This window comes from Ipomoea nil, unplaced genomic scaffold (genome assembly GCF_001879475.1).
Source record: "Ipomoea nil cultivar Tokyo-kokei standard unplaced genomic scaffold, Asagao_1.1 scaffold2159, whole genome shotgun sequence".
In the NCBI taxonomy this organism is placed as follows: Eukaryota; Viridiplantae; Streptophyta; class Magnoliopsida; order Solanales; family Convolvulaceae; genus Ipomoea; species Ipomoea nil.
In genome coordinates, this window is record NW_017618587.1 from 1,787,252 (window position 1) to 1,808,953 (window position 21,702).

General features: G+C 36.6%; 1 protein-coding gene across 6 annotated transcripts; it reads right to left on the reverse strand.

Annotated features, from left to right (window-relative positions):
• Nucleotides 1–15: 15 nt before the first annotated feature.
• On the reverse strand, nt 16–20,772 carry LOC109149567 (protein SABRE). 6 transcript variants are annotated; one of them, XM_019297389.1, is made up of 23 exons: nt 20,310–20,762; nt 17,124–17,235; nt 16,630–16,908; nt 15,574–15,833; nt 14,880–15,096; nt 13,257–13,427; nt 13,013–13,090; nt 12,335–12,586; nt 10,036–12,123; nt 7,748–9,608; nt 7,301–7,401; nt 6,592–6,948; nt 6,347–6,465; nt 5,117–5,366; nt 4,107–4,331; nt 3,603–3,742; nt 3,065–3,137; nt 2,451–2,552; nt 2,189–2,368; nt 1,562–1,900; nt 1,303–1,470; nt 736–1,120; nt 16–647 (listed from the first exon to the last, which is right to left on the reverse strand). In XM_019297389.1, exons 1-23 carry the CDS (start codon nt 20,378–20,380, stop codon nt 538–540), a joined length of 7,938 nt encoding a protein of 2,645 aa, XP_019152934.1. In that variant the 5' UTR covers nt 20,381–20,762; the 3' UTR covers nt 16–537. The 6 variants fall into 6 exon arrangements, 5 of the variants coding, with proteins under 5 accessions (XP_019152934.1, XP_019152936.1, XP_019152937.1 ...); XM_019297391.1 differs by lacking the exons at nt 16,630–16,908; nt 17,124–17,235; nt 20,310–20,762 and having other exon boundaries at nt 13,257–13,422; nt 15,574–15,684; XM_019297392.1 differs by lacking the exons at nt 15,574–15,833; nt 16,630–16,908; nt 17,124–17,235; nt 20,310–20,762 and adding an exon at nt 15,210–15,326 and having other exon boundaries at nt 13,257–13,422.
• Nucleotides 20,773–21,702: the final 930 nt, after the last annotated feature.

Consider the following 21,702-nt stretch of genomic DNA (forward strand, 5'->3'; position numbering starts at 1 on the left):
ATACTAGGGGAAGAAAACAAAGATTGAATATTTGAATTCTTCCATTATAGCTGCGATTATGTGAATATCAAGGGAGAAATATGGCCTGGCTACTGGCTAGTCTGCCCAGTACTGAGTATACATATTCACAAGAGCCAGAGAATGAATGCGAGAAATGGACTGTACACCAGAAAAATAGAAGATTTTTCTTTTTATTGCAATTTCTCATGTACACATCCATTCCACTCGGGCTTCCGGCTAAATTTTAACCCATTGCGTTTACAAAAATTAGGGACTCAAGTATCTGAGTCCATCTCACTCTACTATTATATACTATCAAAGTAAAATGTACTGTAGCTCTTAAATAGTTCATTTACCACTTACAGGTTGCTTCTTTCTTTCTCCTTGTTTTTACGTTTATTTGGAGACGGCCCCTGGCCTATAGGGATTGACAGGAGTTGAGTTGCAACGATGGGGTGGGGCGGGGCAGTATGGACAAGTGTGGGTCCCCTTCGCACTGCAGCATTCCCGGAATTTAGAGATCTCATAACATCTGTGCTATTCATTGAAATCCTCATAAGGGGAGGATCCGCTTGAAAAATCACTACAGAACGGTGTGTCCCTTGGAGATGAGGGGACAGATTCTCTTTGCTGAGAAGAAGACAAGCCTGATGATGCAGAAAAGATGTCAAAGTTAACAATGGTGTAGGCGAGACAAAATTCCAACCATAAAAGGGAAGAGCCATGCAAACTAACCTTTTTGCCCTCTTGTGCGGAATTTTTTTGTGTGCCGCCTAATCAATTTCTTGGCTTTTGTTATTGTCAATTGTCTGGCAAAGGGTGGAAACTCTGCCTCACTGTCACTCCACTCACCACCATGTAAATCATTTTCTGCTTCACCTCTCATTGTTCGTAGAACAAAATTCTTTGCCTTACGGCGCTGTGAATTGAAAAGGCCCCTTACGGAGGTCACAAACCGATCGCCTGCCCCATCACTTGATCGCTTGGGCCAGGTTAATGGGTACTGCTCAGATTTTTCAGCTGAACCTCCATCACTATCACTGAGATTAAGATCAATGTTGGGAACTCCAGTTGCACCAGCTTCTTTTTGACCATGAGCTTTATCTTTAAACTTCTTGCCCTGGATTCATAAATTTAGGCAATAAATCACTATAAGAAAAAAATACAATTGTATAGTTCAGAGATAAATAAAGGCAATGAAACTCAAGAAACCTCACATAGTAGCCTAACCCATTGGAAGCTAGTAATATCATCTCAGCAGCAAGAAGTTAAATTCCAAAAGCAAAATGTACACTTGATTACCTGCATTCCTGTGACAGATTTTAAGACTCCCCATATGATATGCTTCTTAACTCGTGAGAATAGCCTCCTCCAGGTTCCAGTAAATTCAGGACGATGGAATGTATCCATCAGCAATCTTAGATCACTTACAGCAAATCTTGATCCTTCATATGTCACTAGTAACTCAACCTATTCCATAAACACGTGAAATGGTATGAGCACAGGAAGTTGTATGACTGAGAAATAACACAGAATTGTAATCATACATGATGGAACCAACCTGACTTATCTTAATATTGTGGAACTCTCTCATTCTTCGAGGCCTAGATCTTTTTTCATCATTTGCCTTTCCTACCTTTTTCTCTTCATGAGAGGAGCGCCCAGATTTAATAAGTTTGGAGTCTTTGGATTTATTTCTAGAGGCTTCATCTGGCTGCTCCATAGATGCCAAAGCCTCACCTTTTGCTGAAGATGCGTCCGAACAATGAGCTTTCACAAGTTCATTAGCAACAGATTCAGCAACAGTTTCCTCCCATGTTCTATCAAAGGAAGATGTTCGTCGTATTTGCGAAGTTGCACCAGAAACAATATTTGTATTCAAGTTCTGCAACTTTGATGCCTGTAAATATTCCAACATGGGAGGTCAATCTTACAGAGCCTTGCAAAAAGACAGAACATAATGAAATGCTAAAGGTTACATCCATTGATGCATCCTGAAGCAAGTCTGCAATCAAGTTGAAAACACACTAATGTTATTTAATATAAACTGAATTTCCTATCCTAGATCCAGTTGATAAAGTAACTAATCATCTTGCCTAGGAGAATCCATATATAGAAAGAACTAAATGAAGCCATGTAGCACATGAGTAAGCCATGAGTTTTTGATGTGGAAGAGCAAGAAACTCACTTCAGAGGCATCAGCAGATGAAGACTGAGAAGTTCCACATGTAATTGGTAGTACAGAGGTGTTTGATTTATACAACACCTGAGAATCTTTAGCTAAATGGCTACTAGAAACTGGAACTTCATGTGCTGATGAACCTTTCTTTGCACGCCTTGAACCAGCTGTAGTTGAAATCCAAACTTCCTATCCACAGCAAAACAGTTCAGACATTACTCCTATATTCTTGTATTAACCTGATTCTCTTAAGCTGGATATTTTTACAAACCTGTCGTCGCTGGGAGTCTTGTTCTTCTTCTGGGAAAAAGTATTCCCACATCATTCTGTACATAGTCTCAGTCAAGTGTATTTTCAAGGGGTAGATGTCCACCTGGAAAAGGAGACAACCAAACACAATTCTTTTAATATCACTAGGCAACCCAAGAAAAGGTGTAACAAATAGGCTGTGGCCTGTGGGAGATGTTTCTCCTGGATAGTTCTCCAAAACAGAAAAAAAATTTTAAAAATTAAAAAATTTAAAAAATTTAAAAATTGATAAATACATATATTAGACAGATTGAAAAGCTGTTTGAATGTGTAACAGGCATGCATGGATAATGATATAATTAATGTTAAACCATTGGTCTCCATGCATCATATAACAAGGTGCCCTGAAGTCTACATCTGCATTTTCCAAATATATTGCATGAACTGTGGAAAACCCACCAGTACGACAACAATGCATGAATGCCACAGTATAAACAGCCATGTCAATTAAATAATAGGCTCAGTTATAGCCATTTTGAAAATGCAATTTTTTTTAAAAAAAAATGGTGAAATTAATGCTTTTGAAAAAGGACAAGTGAAATTAATTTTTGTCATATAAAAAGAACAGCCAATTACCTGGAAGAGTTCAAGAGGACAGTTACCATCTTTAGGAGCTCCCTGTTTTGCATCTACACGAAGCATAACTTTTCTGCAGCATAAGTACCAAAATATAACAACTACTAAAAGCTGTAAACATACTTAAAAATAACTAAATTTATGCATTTTGGTAAAAGAAAAATGACAAGAAAAATACAGGTAAACCTCAAGATAGCTCTCTTTAAATGGTAAATTCAAAAAAATAGGTTATTGGAATCCAATTGGGGAAACACAAGAACAAAGAAAATGTTAAATAAATTAGGTGAAAATGCTAGACTTTGTTGGGGAGGGGAAGGTTGTCATGGAAGGATCAGAAGTTCAGGACTCTTGTGAAAATTTTCAAATTTGTTTGATTACTATACTTTTTAACAGAGCAACTAATAAATTGTTCCTGAAATTTTTTAAAGGACCAGAGCTCTTCTGTAGCTTCTCTTATTTTTGTATAGTTACTGCTATTGATAGATGCCTGATTCAGAACATGAAGGAAGACATAATTTGAAATGGAAATGTGCCATACTTTCCCCATTCAGGAGGAGGGTTCCAGGCTGAAAGAAGCATATCAGACTTGGCATTGGGCAGACAGTTTCTTACAACAAAGTATTTTGTTGTAAACCGAGCAACACCAACATCTTTGTAATCCCTGTCAAAATCATATATCTGCATCGAGAAATTGCATCATTCTAAGCAAAGTATGTCCAATATGGATGACAAACAGATCTATGTAAGTCATCAATTATTTAAAAACCAAAAGATGAGGAAGTTAACAAGCAGAGAATCCAAAATCTTTGGACAATATTAAAATACACTTGCATTCAATTAGTGTATTCAAGAATGAATTACCTAGGGAGGAAGATACCGATATCTTTTCCCTCTTTTTTCCTTTCAATTACTAACATACACATCCTGATCTTTTTGTTTGTGTTTCAACATGCCCGAGTAATTTTATGGCTCACACAACCATTATCCAGCTAAAGATATGCACAGATATTTGAATGTTGTAACCATATACTAAAAACCTCACCATGTCATTTATCTCTGCTTCTGCAAAAGATTTACCATCTACAAGCATGCTCCAGACAACTTTATTAATCTGCAAAGAAATGTGCATAGCACATGAAGGACTTTTGTTCTTTTCTTTCTCTGTCAACCGTTGCTGTGCAGCCTTCTGCAGGGCCATCCTTAGAGAAGCAGATGCAGCTTTTCTAGATTTTTGTGCACTAATTAGCTCCTTTTTTAATTTTTTTACCTGTAAAAATGAAACATACAAGCACACAATTTTATTATAATGAAGATATAATAATATCAAACTATCAACACAAGGTAGCACAAAAATACAAATGAAATAGGGATAGAACTTGGAAATCAGGATGGCAAGCTGAAAATGTTTTCTATAAATTACATTCTCAAAAAAAAATTACAAAATCTACTATACATAAAAAAAATTAAAAAAACAAAAAATAATCATTTGAAGAAGGTTTCTTTTCCCAATAAGAAAACTTGGAGAAGAAACATTACTACTAACTCATTAATTAAGGAATTATGAAACATGCTTACAGGCTTACAGCCCAGACTTAGCTTCAGAGTTCCAAGATGTGATAATGTGATCTTAAAAGTATTCCACTCTTGCAATTTGACAGACAAGAACTTTGTCAAGATAGCCAATTATAAAACTGATTCATCTGGCACAAGGCATGGCATGTCACTTTTATATAAATGAATGTGCTTGTCCAAAATTGTATGAACTAGAGGCACACCATGCCATCACTACCAATAAGACATGCTTATTTGAGGGAGATGAGTTGCACTACCCTCTTAGCAGTTTTAAACAATAGAAAGTTACCAGTAAATAACATTTGGGTGACTATAGGGGAAAAAGATGCCGGAATCTTGAAAAGCAACTTCAAATGTACTTATTTTAAACAATAAAATATCTTTGCATTTCTTAATAGAACAATTGCACAGGAAAAATATCTCATAATAATGCTAAAATTTTGAAAAGCAACTTCAAATGTACTTATCTAGTTATCTTACCAATATGGACCTTCCACCAGTTACCATCCATGGATCACGATCCTTTTCCGAATAAACTTCTACAGAAACATCATTACAAAGAGACAACTTCCTGATGTCATCCAGGATTAACTTTTGGAAACGTTCCTTTTCTTCAAGGTTGATCCTAGCTAGTTCTACCTCTTCAACACCATCAGGAACAACTTCATCTGCCTCCTCTTCAACATCTTCATCATCATCAGTTGGATATGATAGACTAACTTTTCGAGGCCTGAATTTTCAACATCTTCATCATATTTCAAATGTAAACAATTTTAGATCAAATATGAAAATGACCAAATTCAACACCTCTAAACCCTTGACCCCAAGTTTGTTGGGGAAAGTGGAAATTCACCCAATTGGCATAACTGGAAACTGTTGTCAGTATAAGATTTGGATACTACAAGTTTTAGGTGATAGAATCACAATTGACTGTAAAAGCAAAGTAGCATGTAATTATCCATTTAGTTGAAACTACTTATGGCAGCAAATACATTAAATTTGAAAAATCAAACCCTCATTCAATGTATGCAGAGCTCAGTCTATATATCAGTACATTTTTTACATCTTCCTCATATTCAAAACCAACCTTCTTCAATTTGTAAAAGATCTAGTTTGAAGTTTAATAAACTTTATCATTTCCAGCAAAAACAAAACATTAAATGATGAATATTGACATCAAACACCAACTTGGCAAACATAAAGAATATAGACACAACATTGTCTGAGGCATACTTCTAGATCTTTTTTTATCTTGTAACATCCTATCATATTGTCCACATACTACCATCTCTACTCTGCAGCTGTACAAGGACATCAGATACAAATGTTAGTGTAGTTAAACTAGTATCAAACTCGTACATCAATGATTTGTAAAACCTTTTTCATGAATCTGAGGGAGCACACCATGCTCTTAATAGTAAAACTTCAGCCTACAATGGTCATTCATTACATATTTTAGGCAGAAAATTACCAATATTAAAAACCTTTGTTTCATGACAGCTATGGAAAGAAATTAAATCAGAGACACATTGGATAACTTGTATTCTATATTCAAAACCCACATCAGTGTGTGTTTGAATAAATATCTGTTTGTTTCAGTAAATTTTCATGATTGAACAATATTATAGCATAATGTTAAGAACTGAAGGATAATATCAGTAGTGGTCATCCTGTAAAAGGTATCAAGAATAAGGTAAAAGATATACTTACTTTGGAAGTCGAGCAAATAGGAGATTGGTTAAAACATCCAGCATGACTTGAAATTGGCGAGATGTCATTGTTGCTGTAATATTATGAGAATTGAAAGAAAGCTCTTTTAAGGGCTTCACCTGCAACACATAATATAACTATAGATCATCCTATATTAAAAGAAAGTGCCAAGCAAAACTTGTGTAATGAAACATGGTGTCATTATTAAGGAGCCTCTAATCACCAAAAATAGATATAGAGCATACCTTCAAGTCAGGAGTACCACCTTTATACCTTGTATACCGGAAATACATATCACAAGGCATAAATACTCTTTCAAGTAATGCCCCAGTTCTTTTCACTTTTGGTGAGCTTTTACGGATTTTGGGAAGCCACTGAAGTCCAGCCCCTGGATCTACATCAGTTGGAGCAACGTGAGCCTGCACATGCTCTAACATCATGGTGAACTCCATGCGGTTCCATGTCAATTCTGGTTGAGATTCAGGGATCTGAACATTCCCTCCACCAAGTGCCTGTTCAATTATCTCATGCCCAATATGAAGAACTGAATGGAATGAACGAGCTAAAACACGGCCACTAACAGCTGCAAGCAAAAATCTACCCTGCAAGAGGAAAAGGAAGGTCATACAGCATTAGCATAAAATAAAAGCACTAACAGGTAAGTGAGGTAACAGTTCACCAAGTATTGATCAGAATTGCACATTCACAGTAGCAAGTTATTGTGAAACTTGAATTTCCATACTCTTTAACCAGCCATATTTGGACATGTCTAAGTTGTTATCAAGCAAGGCAGCCAATGTCAATGTCAATTTAACCTAAAAGGGGGGAGGGGGGATGACCGTGCTAACAATGCAATTAAAGTTACAATAAATGCACCATTACAAAGCTGAAATCAGAAAGTGGTTAAAAAGAAAACCGCAAGGGAGGCATATTCCAGCTAGCCAAACAGCTTACATTTGCATCTTCTGAGTGAAGATTGAATTGTGGTTCAATGACATTCACCATGAAATGACGGGTCCCCTCCCCCTCAGACTCTTCAGTGCTACCAAATTTTGCTGCAGGAAAATGCATAAAAATTACAATCACTCAAGTTAGGATGAGAATGCCAATGAAAGATGTTGAAAGTTATCTGAAAATAATATGTAAAGGCACATTTGCTGTTCAAAACAACACAAAAGTATAGACTATTGTATTGTGAATGCTACAAACACACAAATTGAACATACATGCAACTATGTTGTGCTGGAAGAACTAACCCATGGAGCAAGAATAAACACATTGCTCAAAATAAGTGGACTTTGATAACACATGCCTCAGTAAATAAAAATAAAAGAAATAAATAAAATTGAAACTTCATAACTACTGCATGTCAGTACACTCAAGGTATGGTTCAAACTTTACCAGTTTCATTAAAAAAAGAAGCCTCAACTTTAACTGAATTAGAAGGAGATGACCGCAATTGTGATCCTGATGTCCCTGAATGTTGTGGAGATGAAGAATTCACACCATGACTAGGAGGAGACTTCCGATTATCATCTTGAGACATCTCAGATTTGTCGGCCATCTTATTCTCCTCAAGCAACTTTCTGTGAGCATATTGCCGAGAAGGAGATGGCTTTGGAGGTTGAAAAGCTTTAGATAATCCACCAACCCAAGACCAGACAGCATCTCTATTCTCAATAGTCCACAAAAGTTTAAGACCATAAATAAATATGCGCTGACAATTATCTGCAATCACTACATTATATCCATCATCATCACTTAGCTCAGATCTTGCATGGTCATCGCTTTCGCTATCATTTTCAAACTCAGACCTCACATAAGTCACCTCAACATTTCTTCTGTCAGATTCTTGCCATGCCAATAACCTTTCAGGATCAGCCTTTGGAGATTGCCTCCTGATTGTAAAGTAATCAGATGATAAAAGAAAACCATCATCACGATGTCGTTCTGTGCTGCCACTCACCATACTGCTGCTTTTCACATTCCTAGCCCTTTCCATTGATCCAGATTGTGAAGTTTTCCTAGTCATTTGAACTGCTTGGGAGACACTAGTGCAATCTTCCCTATTAATAAATGCTTTGGGCATGTGAAGGTCAAGACCCTGATACACAAGATCAAGTGGACCACGTTTGCTTTCGAATGTGAATTTTTGCTTTCCTCGACCATAATAAAGTTCATATTTCAGCTTTGTCATCTTAAATGTCAATCCCTTGGCTGGATCATCATTTTCTAGAGGCATGTGATTGATGCATGCTGGAGTTGCATCAACCCTAAACATGAATTCTGTCATTACCTTGTCTAGTGACAGATTCCCAGATCTAGGAACTCTTGGGACTCCAAAACGTGGCCACCTAGAAAATGACCGAATTTTCTGAGGAGGAGCATAATTTAAGTTCCAGAATTTGATTAGCCATGCTAAATCATGAGGACCAAGATTGAGTGTTGGGAAATCAATTGAGGGTGTATTTGAACCATAGGCAGCTCCATCAAGGACATGCTGATCAGACATGGATGATAATTCTGACTGGCCATAGCAAGGAGGAAGAGCAGGCCTAAGCAACAGATTCCAACGTAGGGACAAAACAGTGGACCTAAACGGATCATAAACCTTTTCACGAGGAACAAGTTCTTTTGGAAGAGCAAACAAATAATGGTTTAGGGAATTTCCAGATTCACACTCCCATTCCATGGTAACTTCAACACTGAAAACAGGGGCCTCTATGAGTGTACAAGAAAAACCAGTTGGAGGTTTTACACTTGAGTTTTTTAGTATGCTCTCCAAACTGCTTATTATAATCTTGAAATCCTTTGCTGAAACATAAACACGACCATCAGACTGTTGCAGTTCCATATAACCTGATATGATCTGAAGCTTGTCAGACATTTCATAGGGATCAGTTGTTGCAAGAACAGTCCATTTGGCTTCAGAGAAGTATAGAGTGATGTTCCCATGCATATAGTTTCTCATTTCATCCCACCATGGCAAGCTCTTTTCCTTTTTCGGTGGAGGAGGATCAGGGTTTGGATCCCTAGTACTTAAATTGGCCCTGCGAAGTGCCACAGTAAAAGCATAACTGATATCCGTAAATGACGGCTCAAAACCAACACCATAGGAAATTTCTGCTTTTTGAAAATATAGGGGCAAATCAGAATATGTTTTCATTGGTGGAGTTGTGCCACTTGCTGAACGAAGCAGACTGACCTTCCTCCACCTCCCAATGAAGACATTTTTGAAAACTTGAGGCTGAAAACATGTTGCCTGCAATTTTAAGGGAAGAAAAAAAATGGCAGCAGTTTGTCAACAAGCACAAGGTCATCAATTCAGGATTCAGCAAAACAACTTAATCAAGCAATCTTCATGAAGGAAAAGTAGATAGGTAGATTACGCATTAATATTCTTATGCTTTAAAAAGGAAGTTAAGTGAATGACAGCTAATATGTATATAAATACAGAGGCAAACTGTTAATGCTAACTGAATGCAGATATTATAAACATATCAACTCCAGTGCAGATAGTGTCAGAAACCAAGTAGAATTCCTATTTGGATATTCTGTTTAAAGATGTCACAAAAATCAGGAAATACATAAGATCCATGAGTGTACTGATAATCACTTGAGTTTCTCACTGATAAAAAAATGTCACCCTATAGACATGGAAAAGGGTTTAAGGGAATTTCAGAACAAACCTGCTGAGCAAGCACAAGGCGACCTTCACATTTTCCAGAAGTTGCAGCAAATAATGGATAAGTGTAATTTCTTATTCGTACAGTAAGAGAGCCTGCACATAAATTGATATTACTACCATATAGCCGAGAGAATGGGATGTTTTGTGCCTGACATATAGGATCAAGCTTCTGCAGAAGCTCAATTATACCAGTTTCACCTCCTTCAATTCTTGTCAAGCTTACATCTAATTCTGTAGCACAAACTGAAAAAAGAGAAGTCCTGGAAGTACTAGGCGTAAAACCAGCTTGAAATCCTTCGCTGCAAGCCCCTGATCCTTGTGATGGCTTAAGATTTTTACATGCCTGGTAGTATGACCGGAATGATTTCCTATAGATCTCCTCTCGCAGTTTTTGAACTGCAGAAGTGTCCTGCACATCAATCTCTTCTCCATTAAATAGAAACTTGCCTTCCAGAATAGAAGCATTTTGCTCAGTAGCACCAGAAGATGGACCACATCTGGAGACAAGTTCATCAAGAAAGTTCAATCGCACAGCTAATTCACTAGCCTCATTCTTCAGCAACTGATAATGTTCATCAAGCCAACCCTGGATTGGCTCTTCTTCAATATAAGCAGTTAGTTCACGTATGCAAAATCTTACACGTCCAACCTTTGATGACCTGGATTTTTTAGGTTTTGTATTATCTTCCTTGTTTGGAAACATAAGTTTAGTTTTAGCAGAAGTAATGAGCTTTAGAGCTCGAATCATTTCCTCAACAGAATCATCAATGGCACGCAACTGTAACCTGTAAGGCATGCAAATGTGAACATCAAGGGCTTGAATTACCCAGTCCCATTCTCTCTCAGTTTTGGAATTTGATGCAATGCTAGAAGCATTAGGAATCCGAGAAATTTGCATCCTGCTGCTTCTAAATATTCTTGCATTGTTGAAATGGAGTGTGAGCCCTTCAAGAAGCACACCTATTCGTGCATTTTCAGAAAAGATGGACTGGACCTGAATAGTGGTTTCAACTCCATCCCCAACTTCAGCAGATATATTAAGCATTTCAACATCAATTGCAAAAATGGATTCCCTTTTCTTGTGCTGTTTCACAAGCTCTACCGATTCTGCAGATTTCTCTTTCTTCAGCTCATTATCATTCATCACTTCTTTCCTAGATTCTTGAAGCTTATGCTGGTGGACCATTAACTTCAACTGCAAACCAAGTTCAAATAACGCTATATGCAAATCTGGTTCCCATCTGAATGTCATATCAGTAGCACTAAAGAGAGAGCAAACTGCAATGTCTTTAAGACCACCAGATCGCCTCACAAACTTTGCATTTTGCAAGTCAAGCAATGTAACTTCAGTTCCAGGATTATTTTCTTCCAAAAATTCTCGATAGATAGATCTGGCTCTTTCAAGCTCCATCTGTGTGGACTGTTTCTCCTTGTTTATGCAAATGCTGAGATGGGAGACATCAAGGGAAACTGAATACTTCAGTTTCTTTGATTCATCTGAGGTTGTAGACTGTATACTTGCTGTTCGGGGAGTACCATCTGCAGAGACATTAATCAAAACTACCCCACCGTGGGACCCATAATTAACACGTTTGGGGTCTGCAACAACTGCATTTTCTAAGCCAGCATCTCCACTGAAATTTAAAGAACATCTTTCAAGATTAAATCTTATGACTTGAATCCCCTTTCCGGATGGCTTGGACAATTTTGTACTCCTGTTATGTGTTGGTTTCTTACTAGAAGCAGACAAACTTCTTATTAATGATTTGAAGGAAAAGGCTGCTGATATTAGTGATTCAAGGCGCCTGAAGTTCATAAATACTCCCATGCCAGTTACATCCATGGATAGAACCAATTTACAGTTGATACCATCTTCAGGCAAATCTGTATCCTTTCTGCCCCAATCAACACTAATCTTAGCAACATGCATTAATGATTCTGTATTTGTTTCCACTCCAAACAGGCTCTCCTTCAAGCATTCTTGATATTCATCAGACATGTGCAGATTGAATTCACCAAGTTCCATATGTACTTCTGTGCCCGTACTTGATATGTTGTTGGCAAAGACATGTGATGATTGTGAACAACCCTGCAATTTGCAAATGAATATGCCATCATAATTTAAACAATTAAGAAATTTTTTATACGAGAGGTGTCTATTCATTCTTACAGACAGAAATTCTCCTGTTATCTTGATAGCCAATTTCCATTTTTAATGTTGATAACCTGGTTGCATATTTGGTACTAAAAACCATTCCATATTAGAAGAATGTGCACTTCTAATCAAAAAAGAATCTTACATGGTACAACGGTGACCCACTCATATCATAAAGAACAATTGTCATCTCTGGGGCAGAGACAGTGCATGTCCACATAATGGCTTTATGTCCAGAAGACTTTGGGCTTTCAGAAGTAGAACCACCATTTTCAACTACCACTTTCTTTTTCCTCAAGGCAAGAAGGCCCATCCACGGAGTTAATCTGGTTAGAATTAGATTGCTCTGAGTACCTCCAAGCTTGACTTCAACTTCAAACCCAATAGGTGAGGTAGGCTGTACCAAAGCATCTGAAGAATTAAATACAATGGAAAACGAAAAAATATATATTTAAGAATTTAAACAAGCAATGAATCATAATCGAAGTGACAAGACAATATATTTAAAGTTATAAGACATAATATGCAAGTGCTGACAGACATGCATTGGGACATGAGTATGCACGCAACAATTATTCAGCTATCTCTGAAGTATAAACACAACCCATAACCTCTTAAACAATGATTGGGCTAGTGCTGCAAGGTTCCTACATCATGCAGGGTCTAGAAAAGACAGGTGTACACAGCTGAGACACATTATCTCAAACATTTACATACCTCATTTTTGTTTCTATGGAATCCTTAGTGTGAAGCTCAAGATATTAAGGAAATCCACAGTAAAAAGATGCTGCTACAGGATGCAGTATAATGATGTGCCACATACCTGACGTGGAATATGAACTGACGAGACAACATCCAGTTTCAATATTTCCATAACAGAAATACCAGCCTCCCTGAGTAGCTGCAGATAACAGAGAAATTGGCATTTAAAAATGTATTTTAAATTTTATATATATATATATATATATATATATATATATATATATATATATATATATATATATATATAAACAGAGTAGCACAAATAAAAACTACATTATATTTGAAGTTAAAATATGCATGCATACATGAATTTCACTAAATTCCATCTGCAAATCAAGCCGTGTACTCTCTCCCACATCTTCAATTGATCGAGATTTTGAGCCTTTGAGTTGAATGCCCATGATGTTATTCTCCACCAGAAGACCTTCTCCACGATGGACAAATTTCATGTCCAATTTGGGTAGATTGAAGCTAAGCTATCAAATAAATATAGTAAGTACATCAATTCAAGTATCAACAAAAGGATTAGAAACAATGTAGACAAACAGATATTAAGGAGAAATGCATTGATATCTGCCTCAAATGTAATCAGGAAACAATAACACAGATGCCTCAAAAAGTAATTTTAGGCATACTGAAAAAATGCATATAATGTTATGTCAATCACCTTAACATAGAGACATATAGAGACTTTTCAACAGTGCTAACTGGGCAATCAATTGCATTTAATATTTTGATTTAGAGCTGTCATGAATTGAAACTTACAATGATGATAGTTTTAAGATCAATTATGTTTTAACAATACTAAAAATAAATAACATGGAGCAAAATTAGTAGCAGCAGCAGTAATAGTAGTAAAGTAACCATATTCAAAGCAATTTCCACCAATAACAGAGACTTTGTAGCTTGTTGCAAGTTGTATATAATCTTGCAGATCTATAGAAGGAAAATGAACAGAGACTTCATTGTTAAAGACAAATAAAGTAAACTAAACAAAATATTAAATATAGAGAAAACTAGAAAAGAAAGGTGACACGGACACCATAAGTCCACATGAAAACCTCCTTTAAAGTTCATGAAGAAAACCAGGTTTGTCACTATCTACTCACGGGAAAATCCACAACTAGCACATATTTAGACATGCAGTGCATTAAGGGTGTGGCAGCATCTTTACAGAGCAGATAAGAGCACCCACCATATTAGAGCTTATATTAGAGCTCAATAGCTCATACTATTATACTAACACATATAAGCAGTAATTATCTTTTACCTCAAAGCCCCCCATATTTGAGCTTATCTCCATAACCTTCTTTATGACCTTGTTTTTTACAATTTATGTCATATTTCAATTACTTGCACCTAATGTCGCAAGATAAAAGAGCATGTGAACTTAAGCACTTAAGTCCATACTCCATAGCACAATCATAAACTCTCACTGCCACAGACAAGTGGGTGTATGACTATGCAAAAAATTAATCACCACATTCCTTCTCCTGCCATTCCCATCCAAACACAAACTAGAAGCAAGAAGTCAACTCCCCAGTCCCCACACTCACTGCTGAAACAATTTTATTTATCTTTCATCACCTGCTTCTCTCTCAGTTTTCTGCTATCATGTACTAAGCACTGATTTGGTGTACCTTCTCCACTATTAATACTGAAAACAAGTATTCCAGTATTCCCACAACCTTCTTCTCAGTTGTTTCAAAAAGGAAAAAAAAAAAAAAAAAAAAAAAAATTGAAACAGAGAAAACATGGAATTAAATTTGAACTAAAGCTCTGAATTTGCACCATCCAAACATAGTGAGACAAATAACAAAAGTAATAAAGACAGAATAGCCAAAAATCTAATATGAGTAGGTAGAGAAACTAGTAAAGTAGAAGAAAATGTATGGCAAAGACATGTCAACAGGTCAAACTCAACTGACCTTTTCTGGAAGCATAGAGGCATATTTACTGATACCCAGTACTGCTGGCTTTTTCTGTGGCTTTTCAGCAGCCCCAGCCTCCAAGGTTCCCATGACTTCCTGAGCTTGAAAAACAGCCTCTGCAGAGCTTTTCCTTTTAAGTAACAGCTCCTCATTGAGATTTACAAAAACTTCTCCACTTCTGAGATCGACATTTTTAACTACCACTCCCACTTCCCTAGACCCGAGTAGAACACAGCACAGAGGAAAACAGAAACAGTCATAATGAGAACTAGTTCTGATTCCAGAATCAGTATTTAAAGTGGCAGAATAAATATAATTGAAACCCACATTTGAGATGAGATGCTACTCCATTCTGAAAGTTTTAATATTCTGTTTCAAAATGAATGCCATAGCTTCTCAGCAAAGATTACGTTCATTCATTCACTTTCCTGAATTGGAGAACTTCTCCCAATTTTGTCCTCTACTTGCATATCCATATATGCTACTCAAATGGATTCATGGGACCTACTTCTACAACTCCAACCAAATCTTTTTACTTCACAATTCTAAGAAAATGAAAATTAAAACATGGACTGCTATGTCATCCAATTAATTACTAAATATACACACCTTCAATTCCTCTGTCATACTAATACCAAGCCAAACACCAAATGACCAAATCAAGTAGGGACAGGAAGAAATATAAACCTACCTTTCATGACCAAACTCGCACATAACAGAAAATTCTTCACAGATAAAAGGGGCAGATGTCCTCTCTGTCACAGATAGTAATGTCTGCTGGAGTGGAAAAGGTTCACCATAAACTGATGACTGGTCGTAGCTGATTCGTGTATCACCTAAGTGTACAAGGACAGGAACAAGGTTCAACTTCACAAACAAAGCTGGCTTAGATCCACCATCTTTTGATATATCTAGGGTCAGTTCTTTCACCTCCACAGCAGCTTTGGGTGTCTACAAAATTTAACAAAACTTAATACTCAAAATTTTAAGCATGAGGCACTCCTAAAAAAAAGAGTATTTATAACAAAGAACTTGGAATTTGTTGAGACCTAAAAGCATACAAGTGCCCATCCCTTTCACAAGTCAACCATATCCAGACACAACACAGTATAATCACATCAAGAAAACTTCTTCTGGCATTGGCCATCATTTTCCCTGTTTTAACAGTGTTAAGTGTTCAAAAGATGGAATTCAATCAAGCATGGGAAACATGTATCCCAATCTCACACAGTTGCACTAACAACCGCATATTCATAAAAGAACAAGTGAACGACTGCCTTATTTTATTCCAAAATACACACAGAATATATGAACAAATTAAAATGCATCTTCCCATCTAACCACATAACCTCTTATGCCTCTGATCAATAGACAAAAGTTCAAACCGTATGTTAAAGACTGAATGAAACATTGTGCTGGTCCTGCTGGATCTTAGTCTTTATTCCAATAATTATCGTATATGCAGTACTAATTGCAGTCCATGGTTCTTAGGAACGGAATATTCATTTTTTATTATTGAATGTTGTGTTCCACTCCAAACATAAACTACAAGCTTAAGTTGTTAAAGTAGATACACATTTAGCATATTAAACATTATCAAGTCCACTCATGAGTGGGCCAGATTTTTTCTGAGTCATACATGCTGAAATACTTTGATAACAGGTAGTGCATGGAATTTGTCAAGTATGCATAAATATATTCAATTAACGCTGAAGGAATAAAAACAGCTGCACCCAGCCAGGCTTACTCTGATAGCTAACTCAGTCACAGAAACTGACAAAAATCTTGCCATATTAGCCACAACCATCCACTTTCCTCTTCCTGACTTGCGGGTTCTCTGAGATGACTGAGACCTTGTTTTTTGAGAGGACCGAGAGCTTTTGCTTGAATTTCTCATAACAATTTCCAAATCACTTATTAGCACCTGCAATTTTGGATCCCTGGATAAAAAGCCAACCCCAAGTTTAACTAATGATTGCCGTAGACTTAATCTGATTTCACCAATGGAAATGCTCTCAACAGCACCCTGCAAATGATTGATCATTATAGAAAGAAAAATTTTGAGTATAGCAAAACAAAAAATGAAATCAGATCCCTCAAGATAATGAAGAGACTAAAAATGAAAAGACAAGTTCCATTGAGTGGAAAACTCATTTTGTCATAAATGATAGTACTACATTAGAAACTAATTAATGCACACTATGAAGAAGAGATAAATCCTAAAAGGAATTGAAAGATAACCTTTTTAAATTTCACCACAACATCTCTCAAACATTTCCATCCAGCAACACGAAATCCAACAGATGCTCCCAGAACTCGGCTCAAAATCCAAGCTATTAACCCAGATGCAAATCTGAAAGAAAATCCAGAATAAATGATACAAAATAAAGATTCAAAATGGATCATTAGAACAAATATACAACATTCCAACCAAATCAAGAAAATAGGCCTAGCTTGATTAAGTTTATCAAACAATAAAATGAACTACCAGCATTCAAAATCAGGAATTCAACAAGGAAAAGGGAAACAAATAGAATGTGAAACCATTATGGAAGCTCTAAAGTTTATTTAACTTAACTACACTAGCAACTCACTAAAGACATCTAAAATTCTTAATTCTGACAGTAAGATCGCAGCAACAGCAGTGAGAGGCAATAAACTTTTTATTGTAAAGTTACAAAAATGAAATGAAAGTCATAGCTTTCAAAAACAAGAGTACTTATAAAAAAAGATAGTTAGCACAATCTAACAACATTAAGCTTCCCAATTTCTCTAAACATCAGAGAGTGGCAATGACCTTAGGTATTTGTTTATTCAAAAATACATAGTGACTGGATTAACAATTCCTTCACTATATTTATCCCAAGGGTAGAGATTTTATATCCTACCCCACATCACCCTCTTACAATAATCCCAACTTTTGGTGTTGGATATGGAACTCACCAATTAATATCATTCTTTTAAATAAACCAACAAATGGGTTATGAAGGATTGATACTTCAACTTTGTTAGAGTATGAGAAACTATGTTTTAGAGTTCTACCTAGGATAGGACTATTTATCCTAGAGTGTTTGAGTCCTAATTATAGTTAGAATATTATCCAATCTTATGTAATCCCTATATAAAGGGTCCTTATGAGTCATTCTTATGTGCAAGAAAATTTATCAATAATTATCCTATCAAACTCCTAATTCCATGAACGGTGAACCAGAGAAGCACTCATCATTTTACATTTTCTGTTTCCCATAAAACGGGTATATTTTTCCACTACTAAAACAAGCCCTAATGTATTTTTGATAAATATGAACAAACCCTGAAGTATTTCTAAATTGAGCTTAGGAAGGTTACATAAACTCAAGTTGGGAATAGTAGAAGTATCAATAACTGCTTTATTACTTCAGTTTCCTGCTAATTTAATAATCCTAGAGACATTTTTTCTTTATATTGTTTTTTCTTGGTAAACAAAGACATCAAGACTAAGCAAAAGAGATTAATCTCATGGAGTCACTAAGAAGAAACTTGAGAATGCTGCCTGGAGGATCGTCCTAGGACCGAGATACTAGTTGCCCCAAGTTGGCAAGATGGCCAGCCCAACCATTATCCTCCTAGAGATTGTAGGATTGCCTTCCTAGTTTCAGACTTTCAGTATCATTTGTCCCCATAAACTAGTTCATTTTTCATACCCTTGGTCTTGGTTTAATCTTCAATAGCTTCTGCTTAGCTAGCAAGTGGTGGCTCTTTGCCACACACTAAGATGACCACCTCATGATTTCCACTGGCAGCCACCACAATGGACAGAGAAAGATGTATACAGCAACTGAGATGATTAACCTCAAGTTAAAAGAAAACTTATGGCAATAAAACTGGTGATTATAGCCACAAATTTATTTGGTAGTTACAAGCGTGTCAGTGTCCCAATTCAACATCACCAGAAAAATAAATAAATAAAAGGAGAAGAAACTAGACTGCGTGAAGCCATGCAAAATGTGCGATGTTGTTCAAGTTAAAGGAGCTTGGTTCCTTTTAATTAAGGACTCAAGTCTGAATTGTGTGATAGAACACCAAACATTGTGGGAGCTCCCCCGCACCCCCCCCCCCCCCCCCCCCCCCAAATGGCCCAACAACAACTCAACTTTGGATTAGTCAAAACTCAATGTGGCTACTAGAGTACTAGATACTAGGGTATCATGGTACCCCCAAAACAATCTACAATATAGTACTTAGTATGCAAGAATGACAGCAGAATGAAATCCTGGTTCCATATTTTAATCCCATTCCACTCGTTGGTACAAGGATCAAATCTGAGGGTCTTTCCAGTCCATTCCCAATCCAATTTTGTTCACAGTTTCATTCCACCCAAAAAGGTTGGAATGCCAATTCCTATATAATGTATATTTGGCCCTAGTTATTCATATTATTTACAACCATAAGTCTAACTCATAGTTCGTCTATTTTTATCATTCATTTCAACCAAAATTCCTTAGATTTAAATATTTAATTCGTTCAAAATACTACATTTCATAAACTAGACCAATTTTGTCAAACTAAACTTTTTTTAATACTATTTTAAAAAATTTCTAAATTTGTTTCTTCCAAGAAACAGGAGTTCTTCTCTCTTTTCCATGTAATTTGACATCTACACCCACTACATATAGATTTTTATTTTTTCAGTGTGATTTTTAGTATTTTAACTCTATTTACAGTGAAAAGAATACCCCAATGTATAATCCACAAATACTATAGTATACAGTGGCTTCACCCCTGATTCCTTTCCATGTAATTTTATTCCTATACACCAAACAGAACATATTATTTCAATTTGTTTTTACTATAATTGGAAAGAAGCCAAACACATCTTTTTAACAAGTTTGAAAAATGTTATGAGCATTGTATTAATATGTATGCAACCAATCACTACTTTAGTACAAGTAGTGAGATGAATAAATAAATAAATAAATAAATAAGTGGGAATGACCTTTCACTTTGGTCTAAATGATCAAAACGTCCTTTACCTCTTCCACCATGACCTTACCCAACAAAACTAGTTATGAAATCTCAAGATTTGCTTAAAAGTTTTTTTTTTTTTTTTTAAGATTCAAGCTTAATGTGATCAATACAAACCATAACTCTGGCCATCTGAACTACTGCACAAACACTAAAGAGATCATCCACTATAATTTGTTAGCCAGGCCCTGAATAAGTTCTCATTGTAAACAAAGCAAAGCCAGCTCCATCCCAAAAACTTTGCTTCCTAGCTCAAATGAAATACACTAGATCAATCCAGCACTATAAATTCTAGCTCTAACAAACCCCAAGCTCAAACAATTTTCCAGATTCAGCAAAAGCATATGCATGATCACAACAAAATTTAAAGGAAAAAAAACAGCAGCAGTGCAGGTGAATAGATGTGGGAATTCTGTTACTTACGTCAAGAGAAGCCATAAGAGGATGGAAAGGAAGAGGAAGCCGAACAGGAAGTTTGCCGGAGAAACCGCCATTCCCGGCGGCAGAGGCGTCGATCGTCGAGCGTCAGGGAGAGGAAGTCAATGCGACAGCATTCTGCTGATGATGATGGAGTGCCCTAGTGATGAGATGAAAATCACAAAAATCATGCGTGTAGTTGACTGGAGAGCATCGATAGTGAATTTGTGGAGGTTTAGTAGCTTTGAGGATGAGAGAATTTAGGGGGAAATTGCCGAGAGGTGGAGATAAAGAATCGGACGTCGATCTGGAAAGACATGTGTTCTCGAGGATCAAGGCCTGGGTGTGTTACAGTGTACAGGAGAAGAAGTGAGAGCTTTGGATCGGGTGAGAGTGGATGCATACGCTGATTCGTAGTCGTGCGGTCGCGCTGTCGACCTGTCCAGTGTCCACTGTCGTGCGTGCCTCTTCTACTCTGTAAAATCACTTGTACCGATTTTTATTCATTTTATTAAAATTAAATTATAGAGAAAATTTCAATTTTGGTCCACTGACTATTGCACTTGTGTTAATTGCAACACTTGACTTTCAAAAATGTTAATTTAGTACCTTGATTATACAATTTCTATCAATTTTGGTCACGCCGGCCAAATTGCCGGTCAAATCTCACCGGAAAAATTTAATAGGTCAACTAATGGGGGTATTTTAGTCATTTTAGTTATTTTTTCTTTTTTCTCCCCTGAGCTTCTCCATTTCCGGCGACCAATGGTGGATCTTCATAATGTGGCAAAGTTTAAATTTGAGCTTCCAACACCCACTTCTGTTTTAGGGTTACCCATTGGACAACACATGAGTTGCAGATTTGGTTGGCTAATACATTAGGCATTTCAAATATTTGTATCTACAGTTTGATGAAATTAAGGGACTCTATTGCCATTGAATTTATTGTTTCCTGGCTTCCTGCTGCTGTATTAAAACAGGGGTAAAGATAGTCAAGGTGATGATGTTATCAAGCCGTACACTCCGACCACTTTGGTCTCTGATGTTGGATATTTTGAATTAGTTATAAAGGTATTGTAACAGGATCTATTTTGTTTTGATTAGCTACACTTGTGATAGCAGTGAAGTATTCAGATATCTTTGTCTTTATTGGTTGGTTTGATGCTATGCGTTATGTTTAATTAGATGTATCCTCAAGGAAGGATGTCTCATCATTTCCGAGAGATGCGTGTGGGTGATTATTTGGCAGAAGCGGCTGGTTATGAAGATCCACCATTGATCGCCGGAAATGGAGAAGCTCAGGGGAGAAGAAAGAAAAAATGAGTGAAATGACTAAAATACCCCCATTAGTTGACTTATTAAAATTTTCCGGTGAGATTTGACTGGCAATTTGGCCGGC

Excerpts from the sequence above, each read along its gene's own strand:
- LOC109149567 (XM_019297389.1), bottom strand. The coding sequence starts at position 20,380 with ATGGCGGTTTCTCCGGCAAACTTCCTGTTCGGCTTCCTCTTCCTTTCC. Across the intron at positions 6,466-6,591 it reads GTGGTACTCCTGACTTGAAG|GTGAAGCCCTTAAAAGAGCT; the intron begins GTATGCTCTATA and ends TATGTGTTGCAG. Across the intron at positions 3,138-3,602 it reads CCTCCTCCTGAATGGGGAAA|AAAAGTTATGCTTCGTGTAG; the intron begins GTATGGCACATT and ends CTTATGCTGCAG.